Genomic DNA, 26,154 nt, shown 5'->3' with positions numbered 1-26,154 from the left:
TGGACTTTGCTCTAAGACGGGCAAGGTTGAACAACCTGCCATCTGATCTTGTGTGGAGGAAAATTGCTTCTGAGGACTTGAAAGCATGTGAGAGCAGCAGGGAGAAAAAAATCCCAAAAAGTGTGGGTGCGAGAACACATCCCTGTTTCACGCCACTCAGGATAGGAAAGGGGTCTGATGAGGTGACGCTATGTTGAATTGTGCCTTTCATATTGTCATGGAATGAGGTGATGATACTTAGTAGCTTTGGTGGACATCCAATCTTTTCTAGTAGTCTGAAGAGACCACGTCTGCTGACGAGGTCAAAGGCTTTGGTGAGATCAATGAAAGCAACGTAGAGGGGCGTCTGTTGTTCGCGGCATTTCTCCTGTATCTGACGAAGGGAGAACAGCATGTCAATGGTCGATCTCTCTGCTCGAAAGCCACACTGTGCCTCAGGGTAGACGCGCTCGGCCAGCTTCTGGAGCCTGTTTAAAGCGACTCGAGCAAAGACTTTCCCCACTATGCTGAGCAGGGAGATTCCACGGTAGTTGTTGCAGTCACCGCGGTCACCTTTGTTTTTATAGAGGGTGATGATATTGGCATCGCGTATGTCCTGAGGTACTGCTCCCTCGTCCCAGCACAGGCAAAGCAGTTCATGTAGTGCTGAGAGTATAGCAGGCTTGGCACTCTTGATTATTTCAGGGGTAATGCTGTCCTTCCCAGGGGCTTTTCCGCTGGCTAGAGAATCAATGGCATCACTGAGTTCCGATTTTGTTGGCTGTACGTCCAGCTCATCCATGACTGGTAGAGGCTGGGCTGCATTGAGGGCAGTCTCAGTGACGACATTCTCCCTGGAGTACAGTTCAAGGTAGGATTAATGTAGGATTAGTATAAATGGGTGGTTGTTGGTCGGCACAGACTCAGTGGGCCGAAGGGCCTGTTTCAGTGCTGTATCTCTCAATGACTCTATGACCAGGTAAGGATGGCAGATTTTCTTCCCTCAAGGACATTAGTGAATCAGATGGGTTATTTCCAACAATCAACAATGGTTTCAAGGTCACCATTAGACTAGCTTTTAATTCCAGATTTATTAATTGAATTCAAATTTCAGCATCTGCCGTGGTGGGATTCGAGCCTGTCATTCGAATCCAGAGCATTAGCCTGGGCTCTGGATTACTAGTCTAGTGACATTACCACTACGCCACTGCCTCCCTTGTACCTGCTTGGCTTTTCACATTATTGTTTGATTTCTGGTTGTCCTATTCTCTCAGTCCACTGTGAGCTTTTACTATACTTCTGTCCCATTGGTTTTAGGCTTTGTATATAATCAAAATCTCCATTGCACACTTAATGATAATTGATAGCCTAAAATAAAGTTCCTATACGCTCATGTGCATTGGTCGGCTCCTGCCTCCTGGCAAATTCCCGGGGGCAGACTGTAAGTGGAATCGGTTGCTCACCCACAGGAGGCGTAGCAGCAATTAAGACAATTAATGGCCATTTTCATAGAGGGAGGCAAGCTTCCCAACATTGCACAGGCCATCCGCAGTGTAAGAAGCCTGGCAATGCATCAGCGGTGATTTCACAAGGGGAGGTCTGAGCTGCATAACAATTGAAGCCTTTTAATCGTATGCTGGCAGTAATTCTCAATGCTCATATATCCCCAACCAGAAGGCATCCCATTGCAGCCAGTTCATGGGAGACTGATGTTTCTGCTACTGCTGCATCTGATGCAATGGCAGCTGCTCCCCCTTTACTGAAGGCGCCTGCATTGTGCCACGGTCACTCCTGCTGCTGGTCCCTCAGCAGTGCCCACACCGGCGGCCGATGGCCCTATGCACAGGCTACGCTGAAAGCACCTCCCGATGCTGGAACCCGGCTGCAATCCGTAATTGGACGGGGATCCTGGTGGTAGCGTCTTAATTGGCTGCCTCCAGGAAGATTGCGTCGGACGTCCTGCAACGGCCACTTCTGGTTCTTGACCAGGAATTGATCCCGCTGCCCCAATCGTGACCCCACCCAAAAATTCTCATCCCAAGAGGAAGCTGAGAAAAGCCAATCAGTTCACCTTGTTCGTCCTGTCATTACAATCCTCATAACAAATCCATCCAGATTTTTTTTAACTTTGCAAAGTTTCCAAAATACCACTACTTTCAAATTTATTGGAAATGTTAAGTCAGATTGCACTGCACTTGATGACGTACATCTGAAGCCCTCTAATTGTGAAGTAGTTACCTTTACTTTGTATTTGGCTCTAGGTTTCTTAGCTTAAGATACAAGATCACTAGATAAATCTGGATGAGGAAGGCATTTGGGCCATCTTAGCTCATCTATCTAGAAAAACCCATAATAGCCAACTGTTTTTTTTATACATGTTCCAAGATGGGGGATATGGTGGGATAGTGGTAATGTCACTTAGCTAGTAATTCAGATGCCCAGGCTAATACCCTGGGGACACAGGTTCAAATCCCACAATGGCAGCTGGTGGAATTTAAATTCAATTAATAAATAAATTCAATTAATTGATTTTAAAAATCTGGAATTAAAAGCTAGTCTCAGTAATGGTACTACGAAGATATCATCGATTGTCATAAAAACCCATCTAGTTCATTTATCCCCTTTAGGGAAGGAAATCTGCCGTCCTTACCTGGTCTGGCCTACATGTGACTCCAGATCCACAGCAATGTGGTTGACTCTTAACTGCCCTCTGAAATGGCCTAGCAAACTACACAGTTGTCAAGGGCAATTAGGGATGGGCAACAAATGCTGGCCTTGCCAGTGACACCCACATCCCATGAAAGAATAAACAAAGCCTCCATTTGCCTCTCTGGATATCCATTCTATCTGTGGATCACTCTTTGATACATAGAGTAACTTTTGGAGATGACAGTTTATTCTGTAAACATTAATTCATGAACTGGATGAGAGCCCAACTCTGGAGGAAACTGTGACCGCCATCAACTAGATAAAAAACAACAAAGCCCCCGGAGCCGATGGCATTCCACCCAAAGCCTTGAAGCATGGTGGCCCTACCCTATACACCAAGCTCCACGAGTTTTTCACAGCCTGCTGGGAACAGGGCAGGATTCCACGGGATCTTTGTGATGCCGTTATCACCACCTTGTAGTTTAGTTTAGTTTAGTTATACAACACTGAAACAGGCTCTTCGGCCCACTGAGTCTGTGCCGACCATCAACTACCCATTTATACTAATCCTACCCTAATTCCATATTCCTACCACATCCCCACCTGTCCCTATATTTCCCTACCACCTACCTATACTAGGGGCAATTTATAATGGCCAATTAACCTATCACCCTGCAAGTCTTTGGCATGTGGGAGGAAACCGGAGCACCCGGAGGAAACCCACGCAGACACAGGGAGAACTTGCAAACTCCACACAGGCAGTACCCAGAATTGAACCCGGGTCGCTGGAGCTGTGAGGCTGCGGTGCTAACCACTGCGCCACTGTGCCGCCCTACAAAAACAAAGGAGAAAAATCAGACTGCTCCAGCTACCGTGGAATCACCCTCCTTTCTATTGCTGGGAAGATACTGGCTGGTATATTTCTGAATAGGCTTGTGCCTACCATTGCGGAAGAAAACGTCCCAGAGAGTCAGTGTGGTTTCAGAGCAAACAGAGGCACCACAGACATGGCATTTGCACTCAGACAATTACATGAAAAGTGTTGTCACTTTCGTAGACCTCACCAAGGTATTCGACACTGTGAGCAGAGATGGACTTTGGAAAATCCCTGAAAAACTTGGATGCCACCCAGGATCCTGGCCACGGTGAAGCAGTTTCATGAAAATCAGTACTGACAAGTCAAGTAAAACAGCGACCTCTTGAGTCCCTTCTGCATCTCCAATAGCGTGAAGCAGGGATGTGTGCTGGCCCCGACCCTATTCGCCATCTTTTTCAGCATGATGCTGCAGCAGGCAACAGAAAACCTTAAGGAGGGAGTTACGTACGCTTCCAGACTGATGGAGGCCTTTTTAACTTCAGGCTCGCACAAAGACACAAGAAAAACTCATCTGTGAACTTCTTTTCGCCGATGACTGTGCTCTCCTGACTCTCAGTCAGTCAGACCTGCAACGTATAACACCACATTTTTCTGAGGTGGCAAAACTCTTCGGACTAAAAATCAGTTTAAAGAAAACTGAAGTCCTGCATCAGCCTGCACCCAAGAAGAATATCGACCACCAAGCATAGTCATCGAGGGAACCGAGCTGAATGCCGTGAAGCAATTTACTTATTTGGGGAGCGTCTTCTCGTTTGATGCCACCATAGACAAGCAAGTGAACAATAGGCTCTCAAAAGCAAAGAGTACATTTGGCAGACTCTACAAACGTGTGTGGAGCAACCACAGCCTCAGAGCACAGACAAAACTCAAAGTGTACAAAGCCATAGGCCTCACCACCCTTCTGTATGGAGTAGAGTCATGGGTCCTATACCGACATCATGTATGCCTTCTGGAACCCTTCCATCAGCACTGTCTCCGCAGCATCCTCAAGATCCACTGGCAGAACCACATCACAAACATTGAAGTCCTAGAAACAGACAACATCACCAGCATCGAGGCCATTCTTTTGCAAAGCCAGCTGCGTTGCATGGATGGACGACAGTCGTCTGTCCAAGATTGTGTTGTATGGAGAACTGACCACTGGTAAAAGGAACAGAGGGGCCCCATGCAAACGTTTCAAGGACTCCCTGAAGAAGTCCCTCTCTGTGTGCCACATCAACCATCGCTAGTGGGAAGCTCAGGCCATAAACCGTGATGCCTGGAGATGCTACATCAGGAAGGATACAGACACCTTTGAGATTGAGCAAAGAACCCCCCAGCAGCGACTACACCTTCACTTGTACACGCTGTGGGAAAATCTGCCGGTCACAGGTAGGCCTGACTAGCCACCAGCGGGCCTGCAACTGATGACTACAACCTTCCCAAAATCTTCGTCCACGAAGAAATGCCAAGAGAGAATTCATGAAAGATTGCCCTGGCATTGTTAATGATGAGTCTAGGATTTAGATACAGTTTTTGTTGTTTCTTGAGGTCTCAGTCCAGGGTCCGGAAGAGACTTTGCTGCTGCCACCTCACTGATCTCCTGCCATTCAGAGAAGTTGGGGGCCCAACATTTCTTTCCCCCTCCTCCACTGCTGCTTGGACTCTCAAGTATTACCTGCACTGTGACTGTGTTACATACCACTTGGTAACTGTCATTGGCTACACTTTGTGTTTGGGTCTGAAATCTAATTGGGAGAAGGGATTCCAGAACAGATGTGCATTCACTCAGAGGTTAGGACTTTTAATAAATTCAGTAACCCGAGGCAGAATATTTTTGTTTTCCAAACAGTCCAAGGTACTGCAGCGGCTACAGAATTATAAACATCTGTTGGAAACAGATGAACAGAACCTGATATCGGCCTGGGAGGACTTTGAATGCCCAATCTGTTTAAACATCTTGGAGAATGGTGAAGGCGTTACTCTTCGAGAGTGCTTGCACGCCTTCTGCAAGTAAGACAAACTTTCTTGTTGCATGCTAGGAGAAGTGGGAAGTCCTGGAGATAGCTGCAATATAATTGAACAATACTTCAATGTGAAACAATGACAAACTCTCTCAATTTCTCTCCCTCCTTCTAAAGTGGAAATTGGTGATGTCCTAGAATCAGAGAAACTTACAGCACAGATGGAGGCCATTCAGCCCATCGTGCCTGTGCTGACTCTTTGAAAGAGCAGTCCTGCTTAGTCCCAAATCCCGTTTTTTTGTCTGTAACACTGTACATTCCTCAAGTAATTGTCCCTTTTAAAAAAACTTCCCTTTTAAAATCGTTTATGGAATCAGCTTTCACCACCTTTCCAGGTATAACGTTCCAGATCCTGACAACTCTGAGTGAAAAAAAATTCTCCTCGTCTCCCTTCTAGATGATTTTGTTTAAGTGACCTCTGGTTACTGACCCACTCGCTAGAGGGAATAGTTTTCCCCAATATCTACTCCATTAAAACCTCTCAGCATCATGAAAACCTCTATTAGGTCACCTCTTTTAACCTTCTCTGTTGCACGGAGAACAGTCCCAACTTTTCCAACCTCTCCTCATAACTGAACTCCCTGAACCCTGGTAACATCCTGGGAAACCTCCTCTGCACCCTTGCTAGGGCCTTTACATCTTTCTTGAAGTCTGGCGCCAGAATTGTCCACAATACTCCAGCTGAGGCCTAACCTGTGATCTATAAAGTTCTAGCATGATCACTTGCTTTTATATTCTATTCCTCTAATAATAAACCCAAGTAATACATATACTTTTTTAACCACCTTATCAACTTGTCCTGTTAAGGATGGGTATGGTAGCATAGTGGTCAGGTTACTGAACTAGTAATCCAGAGGCCTGGACTAATGATCTGGAAAGTGGCAGGATGTGTGGAAAGACGCTTCAAAGAGAGGAAATGGGAAATTGAGGTAATTAACTAGTAATTATTTTAAAATTTGAATAACGTTTACAGAGACTGTCTGAAGAACACAATCCTAAGCAGCACTGAAGCCGATGTGACATGTCCATTTATGGACGAACATTATTCGTGTGAAAGCAAAATTCTAGAACGCGAGATAAAATACGTGAGTTTTCTTCATCTTCAATTCCTCATGCTTTACCTCAGACTTGATAGGAATCATAATCATCACAAATTTGGGTAAGGGGGAATATTAATGATGCCGAGGTCAGGGGGCCATGGGGGGCTGTAGTTAAGATAGTGGGAAGGGTCACCACGCCCACCATCTTTTTACTGGAAATCAGGCATAGGAAGGTCACAAACCTCAGAGGAGTCGGGGGCTTAATTTAAATGATAAAGGAACATCTCAATGACATCTTAGGAACACAGCACCATTTCCGCTTCTGGTATTGAGAAGTCTATGTGGTTTTTTTTTCGGTGACTATCAGCATCAAGCCAGAAGAGGCCCAGATAATGTTTTTAAAAATTTCTTTAAGGTTCCTTCTAATCCAGGATTCTTCTAGAGGAACTAGGAATCCTGTGTCCTCCTCTCCCATTGGGCTTTCCCTCTTCTTCTCCGGCTATGAATAGCCTGGACCCTCCCCTTGCCTGGGAATGTGCCCTATGCATCCCTGGCACTGTCAGTTTCCCATCCAATTTACTATTCCCACCAGCTTCTTGTGGGAGACAATGTAAATGAGGCCCAGGACCTAAAACAGCCCCAGCTTCAGGCCGAGGAGGCTGTGTGGGGTGGTTCAATCCTGATTCTCTCCCCACTCTCCCGAGTGCAGCCAGAGTTAAAATCATGGTCTTTTTATTCGTTTATGTTTACAAATAAAATGCAAATTCAGTCTCATTCTTTCCAACTTTCATTTTTTACTGCCAATTTTTTTTATCCTCTCCTTTTCCTGAAGCCTTCGACTCTTTATTAAGATATAGTTCCCCAGGCACCTCCAGTGCCTTGTCCAAGTGCCTTGACTTCATGGACAGGATTTTACCACAGGCTTCGGGACCCCAACAACGGGACCAAATGGGCACCTGAACCCGCACTTGCCGGCAGCAGGACAGGCTCAGCAATTTTCCCAGAGGCAGCATCCTAATTGGCCACCTCCGAGCTTTCCATTCAATTAAGATGGCAGATGGGAGGTAGATGCTCCTGGCCCAATTAGAAGGCCGGCAGCTTTGTAGCCTTGGCAGCCCACGAAGGTGTCCTCGGACAGGTAAGTGAAAAATTTATAATCAGAGGGGCCAAGCATGGGGAGGCAGTTGGGTAGTGGTAATGTCACTAGACTAGTAATCCAGAGCCCAGGCTAATGCTCTGGGGACATGGGTTCGAATCCCACCATGGCAGATGGTGAAATTTGAATTCAATTAATATATCTAGAATTAAAAGCTACTCTAATGGTGACCATGAAATCATTGTCGATTGTTGTAAAAACACATCTGGTTCACTAATGTCCTTTAGGGAAGGAAATCTGCTGTCCTTACCTGGTCTGGCCTACATGTGACTCCAGACCCACAGCAATGTGGTTGACTCTTACATGCCCTCTGAAATGGCCTAGCAAGCCACTCAGTTCAAGGGCAATTTGGGATGGGCAATAAGTGCTGGCCTCGCCAGTGACGCCCACACCCACAAAACGAATTTTAAAAAAGCAGGCATGCCCCTCCGGATGACCCTTTGAGGCCATGGGGGTGGCCTTCCCTGTTCATGGCCCCCTCTTTGGGGTATGAAACCTCCAGCTTGGACAGCCCCCCAGACGGCTGCAGGGAGGCTGTCTCCATGAAGCTGGCGGCCTCCCCATGCTGCGGGGGGCTGCTCCACCACCAGCAAAATGCTGGTGGCCTGGGAAAACCAGCCTTAATGGGGCCTTTAATTATTTAAATTAGCTGCCCACCCCCATTCAGTGGCCAGCTATTCTGTGTCTGTTTCTGCTGCTGGGAAACTTCCCCAATGGTGGAACTGCATAGGGGAGCTGTCCCGACGCGGAGACCACTCTCTCCCCCCCCCCACAAACCTCCCAGCTGCCACCCCGGAGCCGGGAAAATCCTACCCCATGTATAAATCTAGACAATATTGTCAGACTATTCAATAGTGAAGTGAGGGCGTGACAGTTGAGCCTGATCTCATCCTCACTCAACATCCATACATCTTCACACAAAAGTAAAATACTGGGGATGCTGGAAATCTAAAATCAAAGCAGAAAGTGCTGGAAATACTCGGCAGGTCAGGCAGCATCTGTGGAGTGAAAAACTGAGTTAACGTGAAAGGCCACACACCTGAAACATTAACTCTGTTTCTCTCTCCACAGATGCTGCCAGATTTACTAAATATTTTCCAGCATTTTCTGTTTTTATTCCACACATCTTCATTTTCAGCATTTCCCTGAAAAAGAACCATGGCTGTTTCTTTCTCTTCCCTAACTCAAGGGTGGTGAGGCCAATCATAGAGCCATCATAGAACCCTGTATGACTGCCCTGAGATCAGCTAAATCAGCACAGCTCTTTGGTTTGAATCCAGGACCTGTCGAGATTGTATGACATGGATACCGATTAACTTAACCAACTGAGCTATCAAGGGGTGTTCAATTTTTTTAAAATTTTGGGTTGTGGAACAGTGTATTGGAGCATCAATAACCACTGTGGCATAGCAATGGAACTTGGGACCAGATCTTCACTATGAAGAGCACACCTGGAGTTACTGTGAGCAGTTCTGGGCACCACACCTTAGGAAGGATATATTGGCCTTGGAGGGAGTGCAGCGTAGATTTACCAGAATGACACCTGGGCTCCAAGGGTTAAATTACAAGGAGAGATTAAACAAACTCGGGTTTGTATTCCCTGGGGTTTAGAATGTTAAGGGATGATTTGATCAAAGTTTTCAAGATATTAAGGGAACAGATGGGGTAGATAGAAACTATTTCTGCTTGTTGGAATCTAGGACTAGCAGCATAGTCTAAAAATTAGAGCCTGACCTTTCAGGAGTGAAATTAGGAAAAACTTCTTTGCACAAAGGGTGGTAGAAGTTTGGAACTCTCTTTCACAAACAGCAATTCATGCTAAATCAATTGTTAATTTTAAAACTGAGATTGATAGATATATTTTTATTAACCAAAGGTATTAAGGAATATGGGAGAAAGGCAGGTGTATGGAGTTAGATCGCAGATCAGCCATGATCTCATTGAATGGCAGAACAGGATTGAGGGGCTAAATGGCCTCATCCTTTTCCTGTGTTCCTGGTCCCAAGCATGCCGAAGACCAAGAATCTCCCACAGGGAGTGAAGGATTGAAGACAGAATCGTCACCAGGCTGTTCTCACACATCCTCATATGTCAGACACTAAGAACAGTTAAGTTTCCAGAAAATTCCATGGCTCCAGACGTAGAATGAGTTACCATGAGATCAACCTCTTTATTTCCTTCTCAGTCAACATAGGCAGGCAAACAACCTATATCTAGTCTCCTGCTAACCCTGCTATGTAATCCTTTTACTGCGAGACATTTTAAAATGGCCAGAAATAGATTCACCCTGTATTGTTTAAACACGTTCATTTATTTTCTCCTCTCTCCACTCACTGCCTGACAATCCAAAATAGGCATTATTCCAAGCTAAACCAAAGTTCAGTTTTTCTAATTCTAACTGCAATTTTTACTCCCTTTTTTTTTCTATTAAACAACAACTTGCATTTATAGAGCACCTTTAAAGTAGCAGAATGTCCAAAAACGCTTCATCAAATCCTACTGGTCAAGTTCAAAGAGATTTGATTAGGTTTGGAATGTTATAAATTTTAATCAGTCAGTTTAAAAGCCCCACATTGATGATATTTAGTTCCACAGTTGGTTGATGAGCAGTTGTGTACAAGATGTTTCCATTGTGAGGGGGAGACCAAAACTAGGGGCCATAAGTATAAGATAGTCAGCAATAAATCCAATAGGGAATTCAGGAGAAATTTCTTTACTGAGTGTGGTGAGAGTATGGAAGTTGCTACCACAATGCAAAGTTAAGGTGATTAGAATAGATGCTTTTAAGGGGAAGCTAGATAAGCACATGAGGGAGAAAGGAGTAGAAGGATATGCTGATAGGGTTAGATGAAGAGGGGTAGAAGGAGGGTCATGTGGAGAATAAATACTGACATGGACCAGTTGGGCTGAATGGCCTGTTTCTGTGCTGTGAATTAATGTAACTTTACTTTAAAAATCTCTTAATTCTCCACTGACTTCGATATTGGACAAGGAAAGATTGGACAGGCTAGGCTTGTATCCGCTGGAATTAGAAGAGTAAGAGGCGACTTGAATGAAACATATAAGATCCTGAGGGGTCTTGACAGCGTGGATGTGGAAAGGATGTTTCCCCTTGTGGGAGAATCTCAGACTAGGGGTCACTGTTATGGGGGACTTTAACTTTCCAAATATCGACTGGAAATACTATAGTTCGAGTACTTTAGATGGGTCAGTTTTTGTCCAGTGTGTGCAGGAGGGTTTTCTGACACAGTATGTAGACAGGCCAACCAGGGGCGATGCCACATTGGATTTGGTACTGGGAAATGAACCCGGCCAGGTGTTAGATTTAGATGTAGGTGAGCACTTTGGTGATAGTGATCACAATTCGGTTAGGTTTACCTTAGCGATGGGCAGGGACAGGTATATACCGCAGGGCAAGAATTATAACTGGGGGAAAGGAAATTATGATGCGATTAGGCAAGATTTAGGATGCGTAGGATGGGGAAGGAAACTGCAGGGGATGGGAACAATCGAGATGTGGAGCTTATTCAAGGAGCAGCTACTGCGTGTCCTTGATAAGTATGTACCTGTGAGGCAGGGAGGAAGTTGTCGTGCGAGGGAGCCGTGGTTTACTAAAGAAGTTGAAGCGCTTGTCAAGAGGAAGAAGAAGGCTTATGTTAGGATGAGACGTGAAGGCTCAGTTAGGGCGCTTGAGAGCTACAAGCTAGCCAGGAAGGATCTAAAGGGAGAGCTAAGAAGAGCAAGGAGAGGACACGAGAAGTCATTGGTGGATCGGATCAGGGAAAACCCTAAGGCTTTCTATAGGTATATCAGGAATAAAAGAATGACTAGAGTTAGATTAGGGCCAATCAAGGATAGTAGTGGGAAGTTGTGTGTGGAATCAGAGGAGATAGGGGAAGTGCTAAATGAATATTTTGCGTCAGTATTTACAGTAGAGAAAGAAAATGTTGTTGAGAATACTGAGATTCAGGCTAGGAGGCTAGATGGGATTGAGGTTCACAAGGAGGAGGTGTTAGCAATTTTGGAAAGTGTGAAAATAGATAAGTCCCCTGGGCCAGATGGGATTTATCCTAGGATTCTCTGGGAAGCTAGGGAGGAGATTGCAGAGCCTTTGTCCTTGATCTTTATGTCGTCATTGTCGACAGGAATAGTGCCGGAAGACTGGAGGATTGCAAATGTTGTCCCCTTGTTCAAGAAGGGGAGTAGAGACAGCCCTGGTAATTATAGACCTGTGAGCCTTACTTCGGTTGTGGGTAAAATGTTGGAAAAGGTTATAAGAGACAGGATTTATAATCATCTTGAAAAGAATAAGTTCATTAGCGATAGTCAGCACGGTTTTGTGACGGGTAGGTCGTGCCTCACAAACCTTATTGAGTTTTTCGAGAAGGTGACCAAACAGGTGGATGAGGGTAAAGCAGTGGATGTGGTGTATATGGATTTCAGTAAGGCGTTTGATAAGGTTCCCCACGGTAGGCTATTGCAGAAAATACGGAAGTATGGGGTTGAAGGTGATTTAGAGCTTTGGATCAGAAATTGGCTAGCTGAAGGAAGACAGAGGGTGGTGGTTGATGGCAAATGTTCATCCTGGAGTTTAGTTACTAGTGGTGTACCGCAAGGATCTGTTTTGGGGCCACTGCTGTTTGTCATTTTTATAAATGACCTGGAAGAGGGTGTAGAAGGGTGGGTTAGTAAATTTGCAGATGACACTAAGGTCGGTGGAGTTGTGGATAGTGCCGAAGGATGTTGTAGGGTACAGAGAGACATAGATAGGCTGCAGAGCTGGGCTGAGAGATGGCAAATGGAGTTTAATGCGGAAAAGTGTGAGGTGATTCACTTTGGAAGGAGTAACAGGAATGCAGAGTACTGGGCTAATGGGAAGATTCTTGGTAGTGTAGATGAACAGAGAGATCTTGGTGTCCAGGTGCATAAATCCCTGAAGTTTGCTAACCAGGTTAATAGGGCTGTTAAGAAGGCATATGGTGTGTTAGCTTTTATTAGTAGGGGGGTCGAGTTTCGGAGCCACGAGGTCATGCTGCAGCTGTACAAAACTCTGGTGAGACCGCACCTGGAGTATTGCGTGCAGTTCTGGTCACCGCATTATAGGAAGGATGTGGAAGCTATGGAAAGGGTGCAGAGGAGATTTACTAGGATGTTGCCTGGTATGGAGGGAAGGTCTTACGAGGAAAGGCTGAGGGACTTGAGGTTGTTTTCGTTGGAGAGAAGGAGGAGGAGAGGTGACTTAATAGAGACATATAAGATAATCAGAGGGTTAGATAGGGTGGATAGTGAGCATCTTTTTCCTCGGATGGTGATGGCAAACACGAGGGGACATAGCTTCAAGTTGAGGGGTGATAGATATAGGACAGATGTGAGAGGTAGTTTCTTTACTCAGAGAGTAGTAAGGGCATGGAACGCCCTGCCTGCAGCAGTAGTAGATTCGCCAACTTTAAGGGCATTTAAGTGGACATTGGATAGACACATGGATGAAAATGGAATAGTGTAGGTCAGATGGTTTCACAGGTCGGCGCAACATCGAGGGCCGAAGGGCCTGTACTGCGCTGTAATGTTCTAATTCTAAAAAAAAAAATTCTGTTTAAAAATAAGGGGTTACCAATTTAAGACAGAGGAGAAATTTTTTCTCTCAGAGGGTCGTGAATCTTTGGAATTCTCTTCCTCAAAAGGCAGTGGAAGCAGAATCTTTGAATATTTTTAAGGCAGAGGTCGATGGATTCTTCATAAGCAATGGGGTGGAAGATAATGGGGGGTAGGTGGAAATGTGAAGTAATCAGTTCAGCCATGAACTTATTGAATAAGCTGAGGGGTCAAGTGGCCTACTCCTGCTTCTAATTTGTATGTTCGTATGTATTGTTGGCAGTATAATTATTGTTCCATTTTTCTTGTGCTGCCTCACAGCTCCTGACAGAGAAAGAGTATCGCACGTACTTAGATAGAAGTTTAGCGATTGCTGAGAATCGCAGTGAGAACAGCTATCATTGTCAGACCCCAGACTGCAAGGGCTGGTGCATCTACGAAGATGATGTCAATGAGTTTCACTGTCCCCTCTGTAATAAGAAGAACTGCCTGTTGTGCAAGGTAAGTAGGACTTTGGACAGATGAATCTTCAAAAAGGAGCTGGATATCTATCTGGGTGGGAACAGATTGCAGGTTGACGCCAAGGGAAATGGAAATCTGGAACTCTCTCTCTGCTAAAAGTGGTGCACACTGGGTCAATTGACATTTTCAAGCCTGCGATTTAAGGATATCAAGGATACATGGAGCGAAGGCAGGTAAATGAAGTTGAAGTACAGACCAGTAATGATCTAATAGAATGGCCTACTGCTGCTCCTGCAGAGGTAAACAAAAAGATGCTTTGCTTCAGTGGTAAGTGGGACAGTGATGAGCTAAGCCAAGTGAACCAAAAGGTCTCTAATCTGGCTGAGTTAGCTGAACTAAGGTAATTAAGGACACATATATAAGATAATTGGCAAAAGAACCAGATGTAAGATAATCTGGGATGCACTGCTGCAAGTGTGGTGGAAGCAGATTCAGTAATAGCATTCAAGGTGGAAAGGTTAATAGGACTTTTGGAGGGGGAAGAGCGGGAGAGTAGAACTAAGCTCTTTCAAAGAACCAGCACAGGCATGGTGGGCAGGATGGCCTCCTTGTGTGCTGTACCATTTTGAGTCTATCTCAACCAGAGCAGCAGTCAGATTATTAGAATTGTCTCCGCGTTAGTGTGAGAAAAGTAGCCACTGTTCCCACTCCTAATCATTATCCAGTGATCCCTGCTGCAAGTCTATGCATGTAGGCGTCAGCTGAGGATAAGACTGGGTTCGGCTGTAATTTGGTTTGTAATACACAATGACCACTTGGGTGAGGTGCCAGAGGGTAATTGGTGCCCAGGGAACCATATCTCTGCAAGTAGTCTTCAGGAGAAGAGGGGGGAAACATGGAAAAAGTGGAATGAAACAAAAAATGACTGGAGTAATGGTAGCACTCTCACTGCTGAGTCAGAAGGTTGTGGGTTCAAGCCCCACTCATAAGACTTAAGTGCATAATCTAGGCTGGCACATCAATGAAGTACAGAGGGAATGTAGCACCGTCAGGGGTGCTTTCTTTCGGTTGAGACATTAAACTGAAGACCTGTCTACCCTCTTCCGAGGATGCAGAAGTGCCCACAGCTCTTGAAGTATATTCAATCAAGCCCCTTCCTCATAGATCATGACTTGCCTATGCCATCATGTTACAAGCATGTTGCAACCAATTACAAACTTTTGAAGTGTAGTCACTATTGTAGCGAAATGCAGCAGCCAACTTGCACACATCCAGCTCCCATAAACAGCAGCAAATCAACATTTGAAGTGTTGGTTGAGGGATAAGTGTTGGTCAGGACACCGAGCAGAATGATATCATCAAAACACTCCTTGTAACAACTATGACTTATCAATACATGGTGTGGCATGGTGCTGGGGTCCATGCTAGGTTAGCAAATGACAGAGCGTTTGAATGCATGAGAGATTAGGGATAGATAGAATGATGGGTCTTAACTGGCAGCTGCATGATACCTTCCACCATGGCCCTCCCCCAATTACCTCCACTATTATAAGGGTTATTTCTTCAAGTCTAGTTAGGGGGCATTAGGGTGGGTGGCACAATTCTTGGTGCTTGTATCCTTTCTAGAGTTACTAGTCAAGTGCTGCCAGGTTGAATTCTTAACAAAACAATACAATCTTTCTGTCTCCTAAAACATGCCTAAAACCATGAGGACCAGTCAGTCAAAATACTAATAGGCCAAAGTATTTTTTTAAATGAGCTATAGAATTCGAAGTTTGCCTCGAAAGATGTAAGGTATATCAGACATCAGTATAATTATTCCTGTGATAGTATAAAGCTGAGCTTTCCAAATAAGAAACAAATGCAAGCAAAGTCAATGTTCAGCTGTTTGAAGGTGCCTGATGTAGAATGCCATACTTGACACAATTAAATGCTGGAGATACTCACCTTGGGAAACTTCCTGAAGGTGGAAACTTGCTTGAGTGTCCTAGTGGCCATCTTTCTCACCAGGGACACCTTCTGACTGAACATGTCACGAGTGCATGTTGCTGCAAACTTTTGAGCAGGGTGCCCACTGGATCTAAATGTGGCCACCCTACTTTGCTGCACCTCCTGCATCATCCCCCACCAGTCCCCATCTGTGAAGGAAGCAGCCCTCTGACGCGCTCGCTGCTCACAGTTCCTTTGGTCATTTTCAAGGTTGGCAGCTTGGTTGCTATACCTGTTGTACGTTGGTCCATTCCCCTTTAAGGCACAGCAACAGGCTTTTAAACTTGCTCCAGTGCCAGAGGACTCAGTCCACCATCCACAGGGAGCGTATTGAATAATAAATATTATTGAGCAGATGTTTCACAAAGCATGACCATTCTTTCAGTACATTTCAAATGAGCTTCATTGGCTGGACAACACTTTGGGATGTCCCAAGGTTGCTAAAGGCACGATATAAATTAAGTTCTTTCTTAAGGCGGCACAGTGGCACAGTGGTTAGCACTGCAGCCTCACAGCTCCAGCGACCCGGGTTCAATTCTGGGTACTGCCTGTGTGGAGTTTGCAAGTTCTCCCTGTGTCTGCGTGGGTTTTCTCCGGGTGCTCCGGTTTCCTCCCACAAGCCAAAAGACTTGCAGGTTGGTAGGTAAATTGGCCATTATAAATTGCCACGAGTATAGGTAGGTGGTAGGGAAATATAGGGACAGGTGGGGATGATTGGTAGGAATATGGGATTAGTGTAGGATTAGTATAAATGGGTGGTTGATGGTCGGCACAGACTCGGTGGGCCGAAGGGCCTGTTTCAGTGCTGTATTTCTAAACTAAACTAAACTTTGCTTCCTTAGAACAGTTTTCATAGTCAATCAAAGACAATTCTAGCTATTGTAAAGTCAATTCATTGTCTATAAGATAACAAGAGGTAATGAAGGGCAGCAGGGACAGCCTTTTCTTGGAGAGAGGTGGAAGAAAGAGCCACTCCAGGTTCCTCATGTATACCTCTCACAGATAAAAGTGAATGCAAAATGATATCAACAGAGGCCCTGGAGCAGGTCTTGCTCATCAGGATTTGGGGGTAAGAAATGGTCTGTGAGTTCAGTAGGACATATTGGCACCTCCTTGAACAGCATTTGCAAAAGCAGGGCATTAAATCAAACGACCAGTCTGACGTCCATGAAACAAAATATTTTGCAAAGCGATGCAGAGCACTGGGAAAATGAGTTACAAATGAGGACTAATTTTCTATTCAAATAAAATTTATTACTGGAAAACTGCTCTATCTCCCAAATTATTCCACTAGCATGATCATAGAAGCAAGGCATACATTTATATAGTGCCTTTCACGACCTCAGAATATCCCAAAGCACTAGATCACAGAACGCCCCAAAATGAAGTCCTTTTCTTTTGAAGTGCAGTCACTGTTAATGTAGGAAACATGGCAGCCAATTTGTGCACAGCAAGCTCCCACAAACAGCGTTGTGATAATGACCAGATAATCTGTTTTAGTTATGTTTCATTGAGGGATAACTATGGGCCAGGACACCAGGGGGAACTCCCCAACTCTTTGAAATAGTGCTGTGGGATCTTTTACATCCACCTGAAAGGGCAATAGGACCTCGGTTTAATGCTTCATCTGAAAGACATCTCAGATAGTGCAGCACTCCCTCAGTACTGGAGTAGCAGCTTAAATTTTGTGCTTAAATCTTTGGAGTGGGATTGAACCTATATCCTTCTGACTCAGAGTAAAGAGAGTACAACCCACTATGTTGTTCTGAACACTACAGTTCAGAACAAGAACCTGTGGGTAGAGGGGAGATATTAGAATTCAGTGTTTTATTACACAGTAAAACCTGGGTTTGAATGATTCATTTTTTCAAACTATCATGTAGAATTCATAAATTTCCAACAAAAAGCCACTGATGAAAATGATGAGAGCAATATCTGAATAGTTTAAAAAATAAATAATCTTTTCTGCTCCTCATCACAGGCTATACATGAAGGAATGGACTGCAGGCAGTATCAGGACGATCTCAGAATTCGAGCTGAAAATAACAAAGCCGCAAAACAGACTGCTGACATGCTCACAGTGAATTACTTTTTAAATTTATTTTTGAAGAGTGATCTTAAAATAATAGGTTTTGGGTCCCCAGGTTCATGGTCGCGGAAGGGGGGGCGGGGGGGGTGGTGGGGGGTGGGAGGGGAGGTGGGGGGCTGAACTCGAGAGGAAAATTATCAGCTAACTCAACAGAGGCAAAAACTAGCATTTATATAGCACTTTCATTATCGTAAAATGTCCCAAAGTGCTTAACAGGATCATTATCAAAGAAATTTGACCAAGATGAAACCTGGAAATTTTCAGTTTCGAATGACTGAGGACCACACCAGTTGGTAATTTAACCAATAACGCATCATACCTGATCTCTTGTTGACAATTTCTGGTACTGTATAAATACACACTGATCTGCTTTCAGCTCTAAGTGTACACTGGAAAATGATTAGGGACTTCCAGAAAATTGCAGTTACAAACTGTGGTGCCTGGATCTGAATCCAGCTCATGGAATGGGATTCACATCTCTAATTGATCCATACGTGGCCGACAGAATAAAATCTGCCCCATATATGGCAATCTCGTTTTAAAAGATCACAGAACAGCGGGTATAGGAAACTGAAATGTCATACTGGTGCAGTGAAAGATGCTCTTCTAGAATTCAGGAGCTGAGTAAAACATCGTAATTGTCTGTGCTCCTCCTTTTCTGGCTTTTTGCATTTCCCCGATTTTAATTGCACTACCATTGGTGGCTCTGTCTTCAACTGCCTGGATCCTAGACTCTGGAATTCCCTCCCTAAACCTCTCCACTTCTCTCTTCTCCTTTAATATGCTCGTAAAAAACCTCCCTTTTTGACCAAGCTTTTGACCTGTCCTAATATCTCCTTATATAGTTCGGTGTCAGATGTTCTTTGATGAAGCAACTTGGGACATTTTACAATGTTCAAGGCTCTATATAAATAAAAGTTGTTGTTGCGCTGGGGGTACTTGATGTTGCTGGAAGACCAAAATGGGAACAGGTTCCATTTCCCAGAGCCAATATAAAAACTTCCGCAAAAACAAAAACTACTGTGCGTGTGGACAGCTCAATTAGGATTCCTTTGAATCTATTGTAGAGTCTTTCTTTTCAAATTTTAAAATAAAGGATACAATTCTAAAGTCGGTGCAGAAACAGACCTGGGGGTATATGTGCATAAATCATTGAAGGTAGCAGGACAGGTTGAGAAAGTGGTTAAAAAACTATACAGGATTCTGGGCTTTATAAATAGAGGGCAAATTTTTTATTTTTTTTAAATTTATTTATTTCGAGATACAGCACTGAAACAGGCCCTTCAGCCCACCGAGTCTGTGCTGACCATCAACCACCCATTTATACTAATCCTACACTAATCCCATATTCCTACCACATCACCACCTACCTATACTAGGGGCAATTTATAATGGGCAATTTACCTATCAACCTGCAAGTCTTTGGCTGCGGGAGGAAACCGGAGCACCCAGCGAAAACCCACTCGGTCACAGGGAGAACTTGCAAACTCCGCACAGGCAGTACCCAGAATTGAACCCGGGTCGCTGGAGCTGTGAGGCTGCAGTGCTAACCACTGCGCCATTGAAAGGAAGTTACAATGAACCTTTACAAAACACTTGTTCAGCCTCAACTGGACTATTGTGCCTAGTTCTAGGTGCCATATTGTAGGAAGGGTGTGAAGGGTTTAGAGATGGTGCAGAAATGATTTATGGGAATGGTTCCAGGGATGACCAACTTCAGTTACGTGGAGAGGTTGGAGAAGCTGGGGCTGTGCTCCTTAGAAAAGAGAAGGTTGAGAGGAGATTTGATAGAGGACGGGGTTCAAAATCATGAGGGGTCCAGACAGAATAGATAGAAACTGTTCCCATTGGTGGAAGGGTCGAGAACCAGAAGACACCGATTTAAGGTGATTGGCAAAAGAAGCAACGGCAACATGATGAAAAGGTTTCTTGACACAGCAGGTGGTTAGGATCTGGAATGAACTGCCTGAGAGTGTGGTGGAGTCCAATTCAATCATGGCTTTTGAAAGGGAATTGATTAAGCACCGAAGAGGAAAAGCTTGCAGTGTTTCGGGGAAAGGGTAGGTGAGTGGGACTAGCTGAGTTGCTCTTCTAGCGAGCCGGCATGGACGTGACCATCTGAATCGCTGCCTTCTGTGCTGACACCGTTCTACAATTCTCTTCTATGAATTTTTTTAGCTCAGCACGTTGCAGTTAGCACTTAAAATCCCATGATCCTGGGATTGAATCAGTTGAACGCAGGCCATTTGAGTCTATATGCTCTAACTATTTGATTGTTACCCTTACAGGCACTGTTGTGTAGCGGGGAGGCCATGAATTGTCCTAAATGCAAGATTGTGGTACAGAAAAAGAGTGGATGCGATTGGATGCGTTGCACTATGTGTAAAACTGAGATTTGCTGGGTGACAAAGGGAGCTCGCTGGGGACCTGGGGTATGATGTCTAAATTTTTTTACATAGATTTGTATTGAAATTATAACACAGAAACAGGTCAATTGGCTGAACTGGCCTATGCCCGTGATTATGCTCTACACTAGGGGTTTTCAACCTGGGCTCCGCAGCCCTCTAGGGGTTTGAGAGAAGATTTCAGGGAGTCTGCAAATTGAGTGTCCCATTAGTAGTTTCCCACTAGTTTTTTTCTCAACAATAGCCTCCCCAATGTATTGTGACAATTGGAATAGTCTTAGGTACAAAGACTGCACAGGTTCTCACTGCTGAACACCATTTGCAACGTGGTTGGGCAAGTTTCTCTGTGTATCACTGGCTTCTACGGATTTATCTCTCAGGTTTTTTTTGATTGATTCTGCATTCCTAGACAGAGCCCAGTCACTGTTGTTAACTATTAAATAAAATGGAGGGAGTTAAAACATCTTGAAACCTGGCAGGAAAAGTAGTGAGTTATTCAGGCATTATGTGGGCCATGGTAGTGAGCCTTACTTTCATTCCCTTCCCCTCGAACAGTGCCAGCCTGAGTCAGTTGGAAGCCAGTTGCGCAGCTGAGACAGTTTTTTTCCTCATTAAACTGGTAGTCGAGATGGGGGAAGAGGGGGTGCCATCAATGGAGAGTGTGCACACCATGTGGTCTTTGGAGGGGGTGGGGGCGGGTGGTGAAAGAGTCTCTGGGCCTGCAGCAAGGCCGTAACCTATGTTGGTGTTTAGTATTGAGATAAGAGGAAACAGAGACCAACTGTAGCATTGTTACTGCCACCCAAACTCAGATCTGGTAACTCAGCATAGGCCAGGAATTGAAGCCAGGCACTTTCCCGCTCTGTATAGTTCAGAACCACATTGGAAGGCGCATCTATCAATGAAGCTAATTGAGAAAGTGCATGCGTCACGTGGTTTTGGAGTGGGGAAAGTAGGGAGGCTCTGTGCTGGCAGCTAGGCTGTAATAATCAGGGTCTGGTATGATTTTCTCCTGCAGTGTCTTCAGCGTGAGCTAATAAAATAGTTGAAGACATTATTCGGGTTTCCTCGTACCTCAGACTCGGAACATTATATTCCTGGTCATGTCTTCTCCGACCGACAGTTAAGCCTAATCTGGGCACTCGTGTCGATACTGTTGGCTATTTGTGAAGGGGTCGGCAAAGGGGAAAGTGGGGGTGGGGGTGCTGCCTTTGTCACGAAAGGATTTATGGCAATGAGGCTGGATAAAGTCGCTCAGGGTCCTGATTATTTGTTGTAAGGGCCATCCGCCATTACCAGTGTGGTTAATTCAAGTCTTAACTGTAACATGGGCGTATGCTTATCCGTGGTACCTCCATGTCCTGACAGAATTGTTGCTCAGCAACAGCAACATGTTTCACATGAAGTAAGTAAAACAAAAATAAATAAAAACAGAAACTGCTAGAAATACTCAGCAGTATTTGGAGCATCTGTGGAGAGGGAAACAGAGTTAACGACGGAAATTTTGTTCTCGTGGCGAGGGTTCCAACACTGAGCCTGAAAGCCGGGGGCGATCCTGCCTTGGTCATCTGTGGGACCCGGAGCCAAATTTTACGGGGGTCAGACAACTGATTATTCTTTCATGGGATGTGAGTGTCACTGGCAGTGCCAGCATTTGTTGCCTATCCCTAGTTGCCTTTGAGAAGGTGGTGGTGAGCTGCCTGGTTGCTGTTGGGGCTGCCACCCTATTAAGGACGGCTGCCCGCCCCCAGGAGCTGCCAGCCAATCGGAGGGCCGGTAGCTCAGTAGTCTCAGCAGTGGCACTGGGTGGCCACTGCTGGGACTGCACTTGGAAGAAAAGGACGCCAAGGAAGGACACTGCCCTCCCATCCAGGTAAGTGGGGTCTGGGGCGCTTAGGCAGGCCCTGCCGAGGGTTGGGGTGGATGGGGGTTGATGAGGATAGGGGGCGGCCATTGATGGCTGGGGGCCCCCTCTGCGGGCTAAAGAGTACCCGAATATGAGGGCCCCCCCTCCCCACCCTGAGCCCTCTGGGAGGCTGCCAGGGTCCTCAGAGGACTGGTTAAATTCAGGCCAGTGTTTCAGGTCTGTGACTCCTCCTGCCCTACTTCATCTAATCCTCTCCAGTAAAGTGAATCCTACTGGAGGATGAAAATAAAGGAACCAATTACAAAAATAGGCACAAAGAAATATACACAGTGGCAGAATTAGAAAACGTACTAAGGATGATTATTTGTGTAGATTTCACTGACTTCCCAAATTTACCTTTACAGGGCACAGGTGACACCAGTGGAGGGTGCCGTTGCCGTGTCAATGGTAAACCATGCCATCCCAACTGTCAGAATTGCCACTGAACATATTTGCATCCAATTACACCTGGGCACAAACAATGCTACCTAATTCAGCAAAGGCCACAGCAATGTCACTGAATTTTTTTTTTCTGATGTGCACATCTCAGCAGTCTGGGAATCTAAAACAGTAGCGATGTTCTAATAAGTTAGAATTCAGACAAATGTCTGTCTAATGCAAAATCGCTGAATTTCAATACTTTGGGTAAAGCCACCCTCTATTGTATACAGAGGTCTAATCTGCTGCCCTGAAATCATCGTGGCACAGCATTTCCTCAGAACTGCTCCCACTCATTTATGCACGTTAATTGGGTTTTCCACCGCAATTCCAGCAAAGTTAAGTGAGGAAATTCCCACTCCTGTGGATGGTAAAGAGTTCGACACTCTCCCCTTTGGCAGCAGAGTTTGAATCATGCTTAAATACATGGGATGAAGGTTTCCTCTCATAGAATGGTTACAGCACAGAAGGAGACCATTCGGCCCATCGTGTCCATGCCAGCTCTCTGCAAGAGCAACTCAGCTAATCCCACTCCCACCCCCTTTCCCAGTAGGAAATATTTCCTCTTCAGATAATTATCCAATTCCTTTTAAAAAGCCTCGATTGAACCTGCCTCCACCACACTCTCAGGCAGTGCATTCCAGATCCTAACCACACACTGTGTAAAAAAACAATTTCCGCCTCTGGTTCTTTTTCCATTCACTTTAAATCGGTGTTGTCTGGATCTTGACCCTTATGTCAATGAGAACAGTTTCTCCCTATCTACTCTGTCCTGATTCCTCATGATTTTGAGCACTCTACCAAATCTCCTCTCAACCTTCTCTTCTTTAAGGAGAACAGCCCCAGCTTTTCCACTCTATCCATGTAATTGAAGTTCCTCATTCCTGGAACCATTCTTGTAAATCGTTTCTGTACCATCTTTTAATGTCTTCACATTCTTCCAAACGTATGGTGCCCAAATTGGACACAGCACTCCAGTTTAGGCTGAACCAGTGTTTTCTAAAGGTTCACCATAACCTCCATGCTTTTGTACTCTCTACCTCGATTTATACAGCCCAGGATCCTGTGTGCCTTATTAACCACTTTCTCAACCTTCAACAATATGTGCACATATACCCCCAAGCCTCTGCTCCTGCATCACTTTTAGAATTGTATCCTTTATTTTATGTTACCTCTTCTCATTCTTCCTACTTCTCTGCATTACATTTCATCTTTCATGTTTCTGCCAGCTTGTCTATATCCTCTTGAAGTTCATCACTATCCTCCTTCACAATATTTCCAAGTTTTGTGTCATCTGCAAATTTTGAAATTGTACCCAGCACACCCAAGTCTAATATAGATTTTAAAAAAGCAGTGGTCCTAGTACCGATCCCTGGGGAAGTCCACTATATACCTTCCTCTAGTCTGAAAAACAACCGTTCACTACCACTCTCTGTTTCCTGTCACTCATCCAACTTCATAACCATGCTTCCACTGTCCCTTTTATTCAACGGACTTTGACTTTGCTGACAAGCCTGTTATTTGGCACTTTATCAAATGTCTTTTGGAAGTCCATGTCCCCCACCATATCAACCGCATTACCCTCATTAAAAAACGTTGATCAAGTTAGTTAAACAAGATTTGCCTTTAACAAATCCATGCTGGCATTTGCCAGCGTTCCAACTGGACTGAGTCGGAGGTAGTCTACAGTAGATACAAGTTCACAGCACAAGCTGTCCTTAATTTCTCAGCCTCGCTTAGACCATAACCATGGGTTAAGAGATGAAAGTTAGACATTAATGCAGAACAGAAAAAGTCAAGACCAAGAAAGACAGGTCAGCTCATCAGGCTCATTCCTCAGTGTTTTATCTTATTCAACGGGAGAAAATAAGTTAAAAATTCTATGAAAAGAGTTAAGGTGTGCTTTAGGAGCACCCAGAATGATTTTTTCCCTACACTAAGCCATGCAATCCCTGACGAGGGAGACCTTGATACAGTTATTTAGTACGTACCTTGGAGAATACATTTTCATTTTTAAAATACATTTGCCTTACATACAATTCTGATCTTTGCGCCAGTGAAACTCTGCTATGGGCCTAAAGGGTTAATTCCCACTCATCCCACTGCAAGTCTGACAGAAGAGCCAGGGAAACTTTAGAAAAATGGTGCAAACATTGTTTGTCATGGGTTTCTTGACTCTTCTGGTAGAGTTACAATGGGGGAGCGGGTGAATCCTAGTGAGAATTCATCCCGTAATGCTTAAATGTGTGCTCAAAGCACATTATGTTCCCAAGATTGTCAATACTAAGCACATGGAACATTCCTCAGTCATTTTATGCAGAATAAGGAATGAACTTCTGGGAGGGGTCTCATTTGAAAAGATCATACTCTGTACAGTAAAGTGATATTCAGCTGAAGATCAGTGATCAGATACTGCTGAGGTAGCTATAAAGAGTGGAGAATGTTAATGTATGTATATATTTGTGTATAAAGTTCCATTTTGAAATAAAGGCCCATAATTATCTTGATATGATTTGCACTTGCTGTTCTACCTTTAATAAGTGTTACATCCGCTCTGGGCCTGTAGTGTGAGATACATGGAAGTGATCTGGGTGTGTTCATTTGCTTATCTATTAGTAAAAGCAGCTCAACCAGCAAGAAACTTCTATGCAGCCTTTTCAATGTACTGTTCAACTTACACCATTCAGCAGAACACTGGGAGACAAGAAGGTAAGACAGGAATACTGCTTGGCTCTGACATTTCTTTCTCTCGAGTTATGCAGGCTCCTCAGACAGCACCTTCCAACCCGCAACCTCTACCAACTAGAAGGACAAGGGCAGCAAATACATGGGAACACCACCACCTGCAAGTTCCCCTCCAAGTCACACACCATCCTGACTTGGAACTATATTGCTGTTCCTTCACTGTCACTGGGTCAAAATCCTGGAACTCCCTTCCTAACAGCACTGTGGGTATACCTACCCCAAATGGACTGCAGCGGTTCAAGAAGGCAGCTCACCACTACCTTCTCAAGGGCAATTAGGGATGGGCAATAAATGCTGGCCTGGCCAGTGACGCCCACATCCCATGAATGAATTTAAAAAAAGGCACCGAATGCCTTTATCAATATTTTTATAACACTTAGGAAGAGTAGCCTATTACACCAAGCCAGAGGAGAAGACAGCTCAACTTCACTCTTCAACTTCCTGGGGGGGTGGGGGGCCATTGAAGGCAGGACAAACAGACTCTGAGGTGTGGGTGCCACCTAGTCACCTGGAGGGAGGTGGCAGTAACAGTCAACAGAACAGTAGACCCAAAAGTTCCACATCCTCAGCAACTGTACAACTCTCTCATTTTTCCTTTGCTCACCCTCTTAAAGCAACACCTCCACAATTAACCCTTCACAAAACATGGTACAATTTAATCTTGTTATGGAGAAAGAAATAGACAAGTTGCACAAAAAGGTTTTGGATTGGGGGAGAGCGAATTTTAGTAAAATAAGGCAGGATCTGGCCAAGGTAGACTGGAAAGAGTTACTTGTCAGTTGTTGTTACTTGTAACTCTACAGAAGAGCAGTGGGGGACATTCA

At 44.7% G+C, this 26,154-nt stretch overlaps 1 protein-coding gene across 2 annotated transcripts in view; it reads left to right on the top strand.

Moving 5' to 3' along the window:
* LOC137378354 (ranBP-type and C3HC4-type zinc finger-containing protein 1-like) overlaps positions 1–25,092 on the top strand; it is a 54,478-nt gene extending 29,386 nt beyond the window's left edge. For both annotated transcript variants that reach the window (XM_068048620.1, XM_068048621.1), the window contains 6 exons: positions 5,337–5,497; positions 6,482–6,593; positions 13,618–13,797; positions 17,729–17,827; positions 20,125–20,268; positions 22,513–25,092. In XM_068048620.1, the coding sequence (XP_067904721.1) occupies positions 5,337–5,497; positions 6,482–6,593; positions 13,618–13,797; positions 17,729–17,827; positions 20,125–20,268; positions 22,513–22,593 (777 nt within the window). In that variant the 3' untranslated portion in view covers positions 22,594–25,092. The remainder of the gene's footprint in view (positions 1–5,336; positions 5,498–6,481; positions 6,594–13,617; positions 13,798–17,728; positions 17,828–20,124; positions 20,269–22,512) is intronic.
* Positions 25,093–26,154: the final 1,062 nt, after the last annotated feature.

The sequence above is a fragment of the Heterodontus francisci genome, chromosome 16 (genome assembly GCF_036365525.1).
Source record: "Heterodontus francisci isolate sHetFra1 chromosome 16, sHetFra1.hap1, whole genome shotgun sequence".
NCBI lineage: Eukaryota > Metazoa > Chordata > Chondrichthyes > Heterodontiformes > Heterodontidae > Heterodontus > Heterodontus francisci.
The sequence above is the reverse complement of the archived record's forward strand: the minus strand, read 5'-3'. Positions and strand labels throughout refer to the sequence as shown.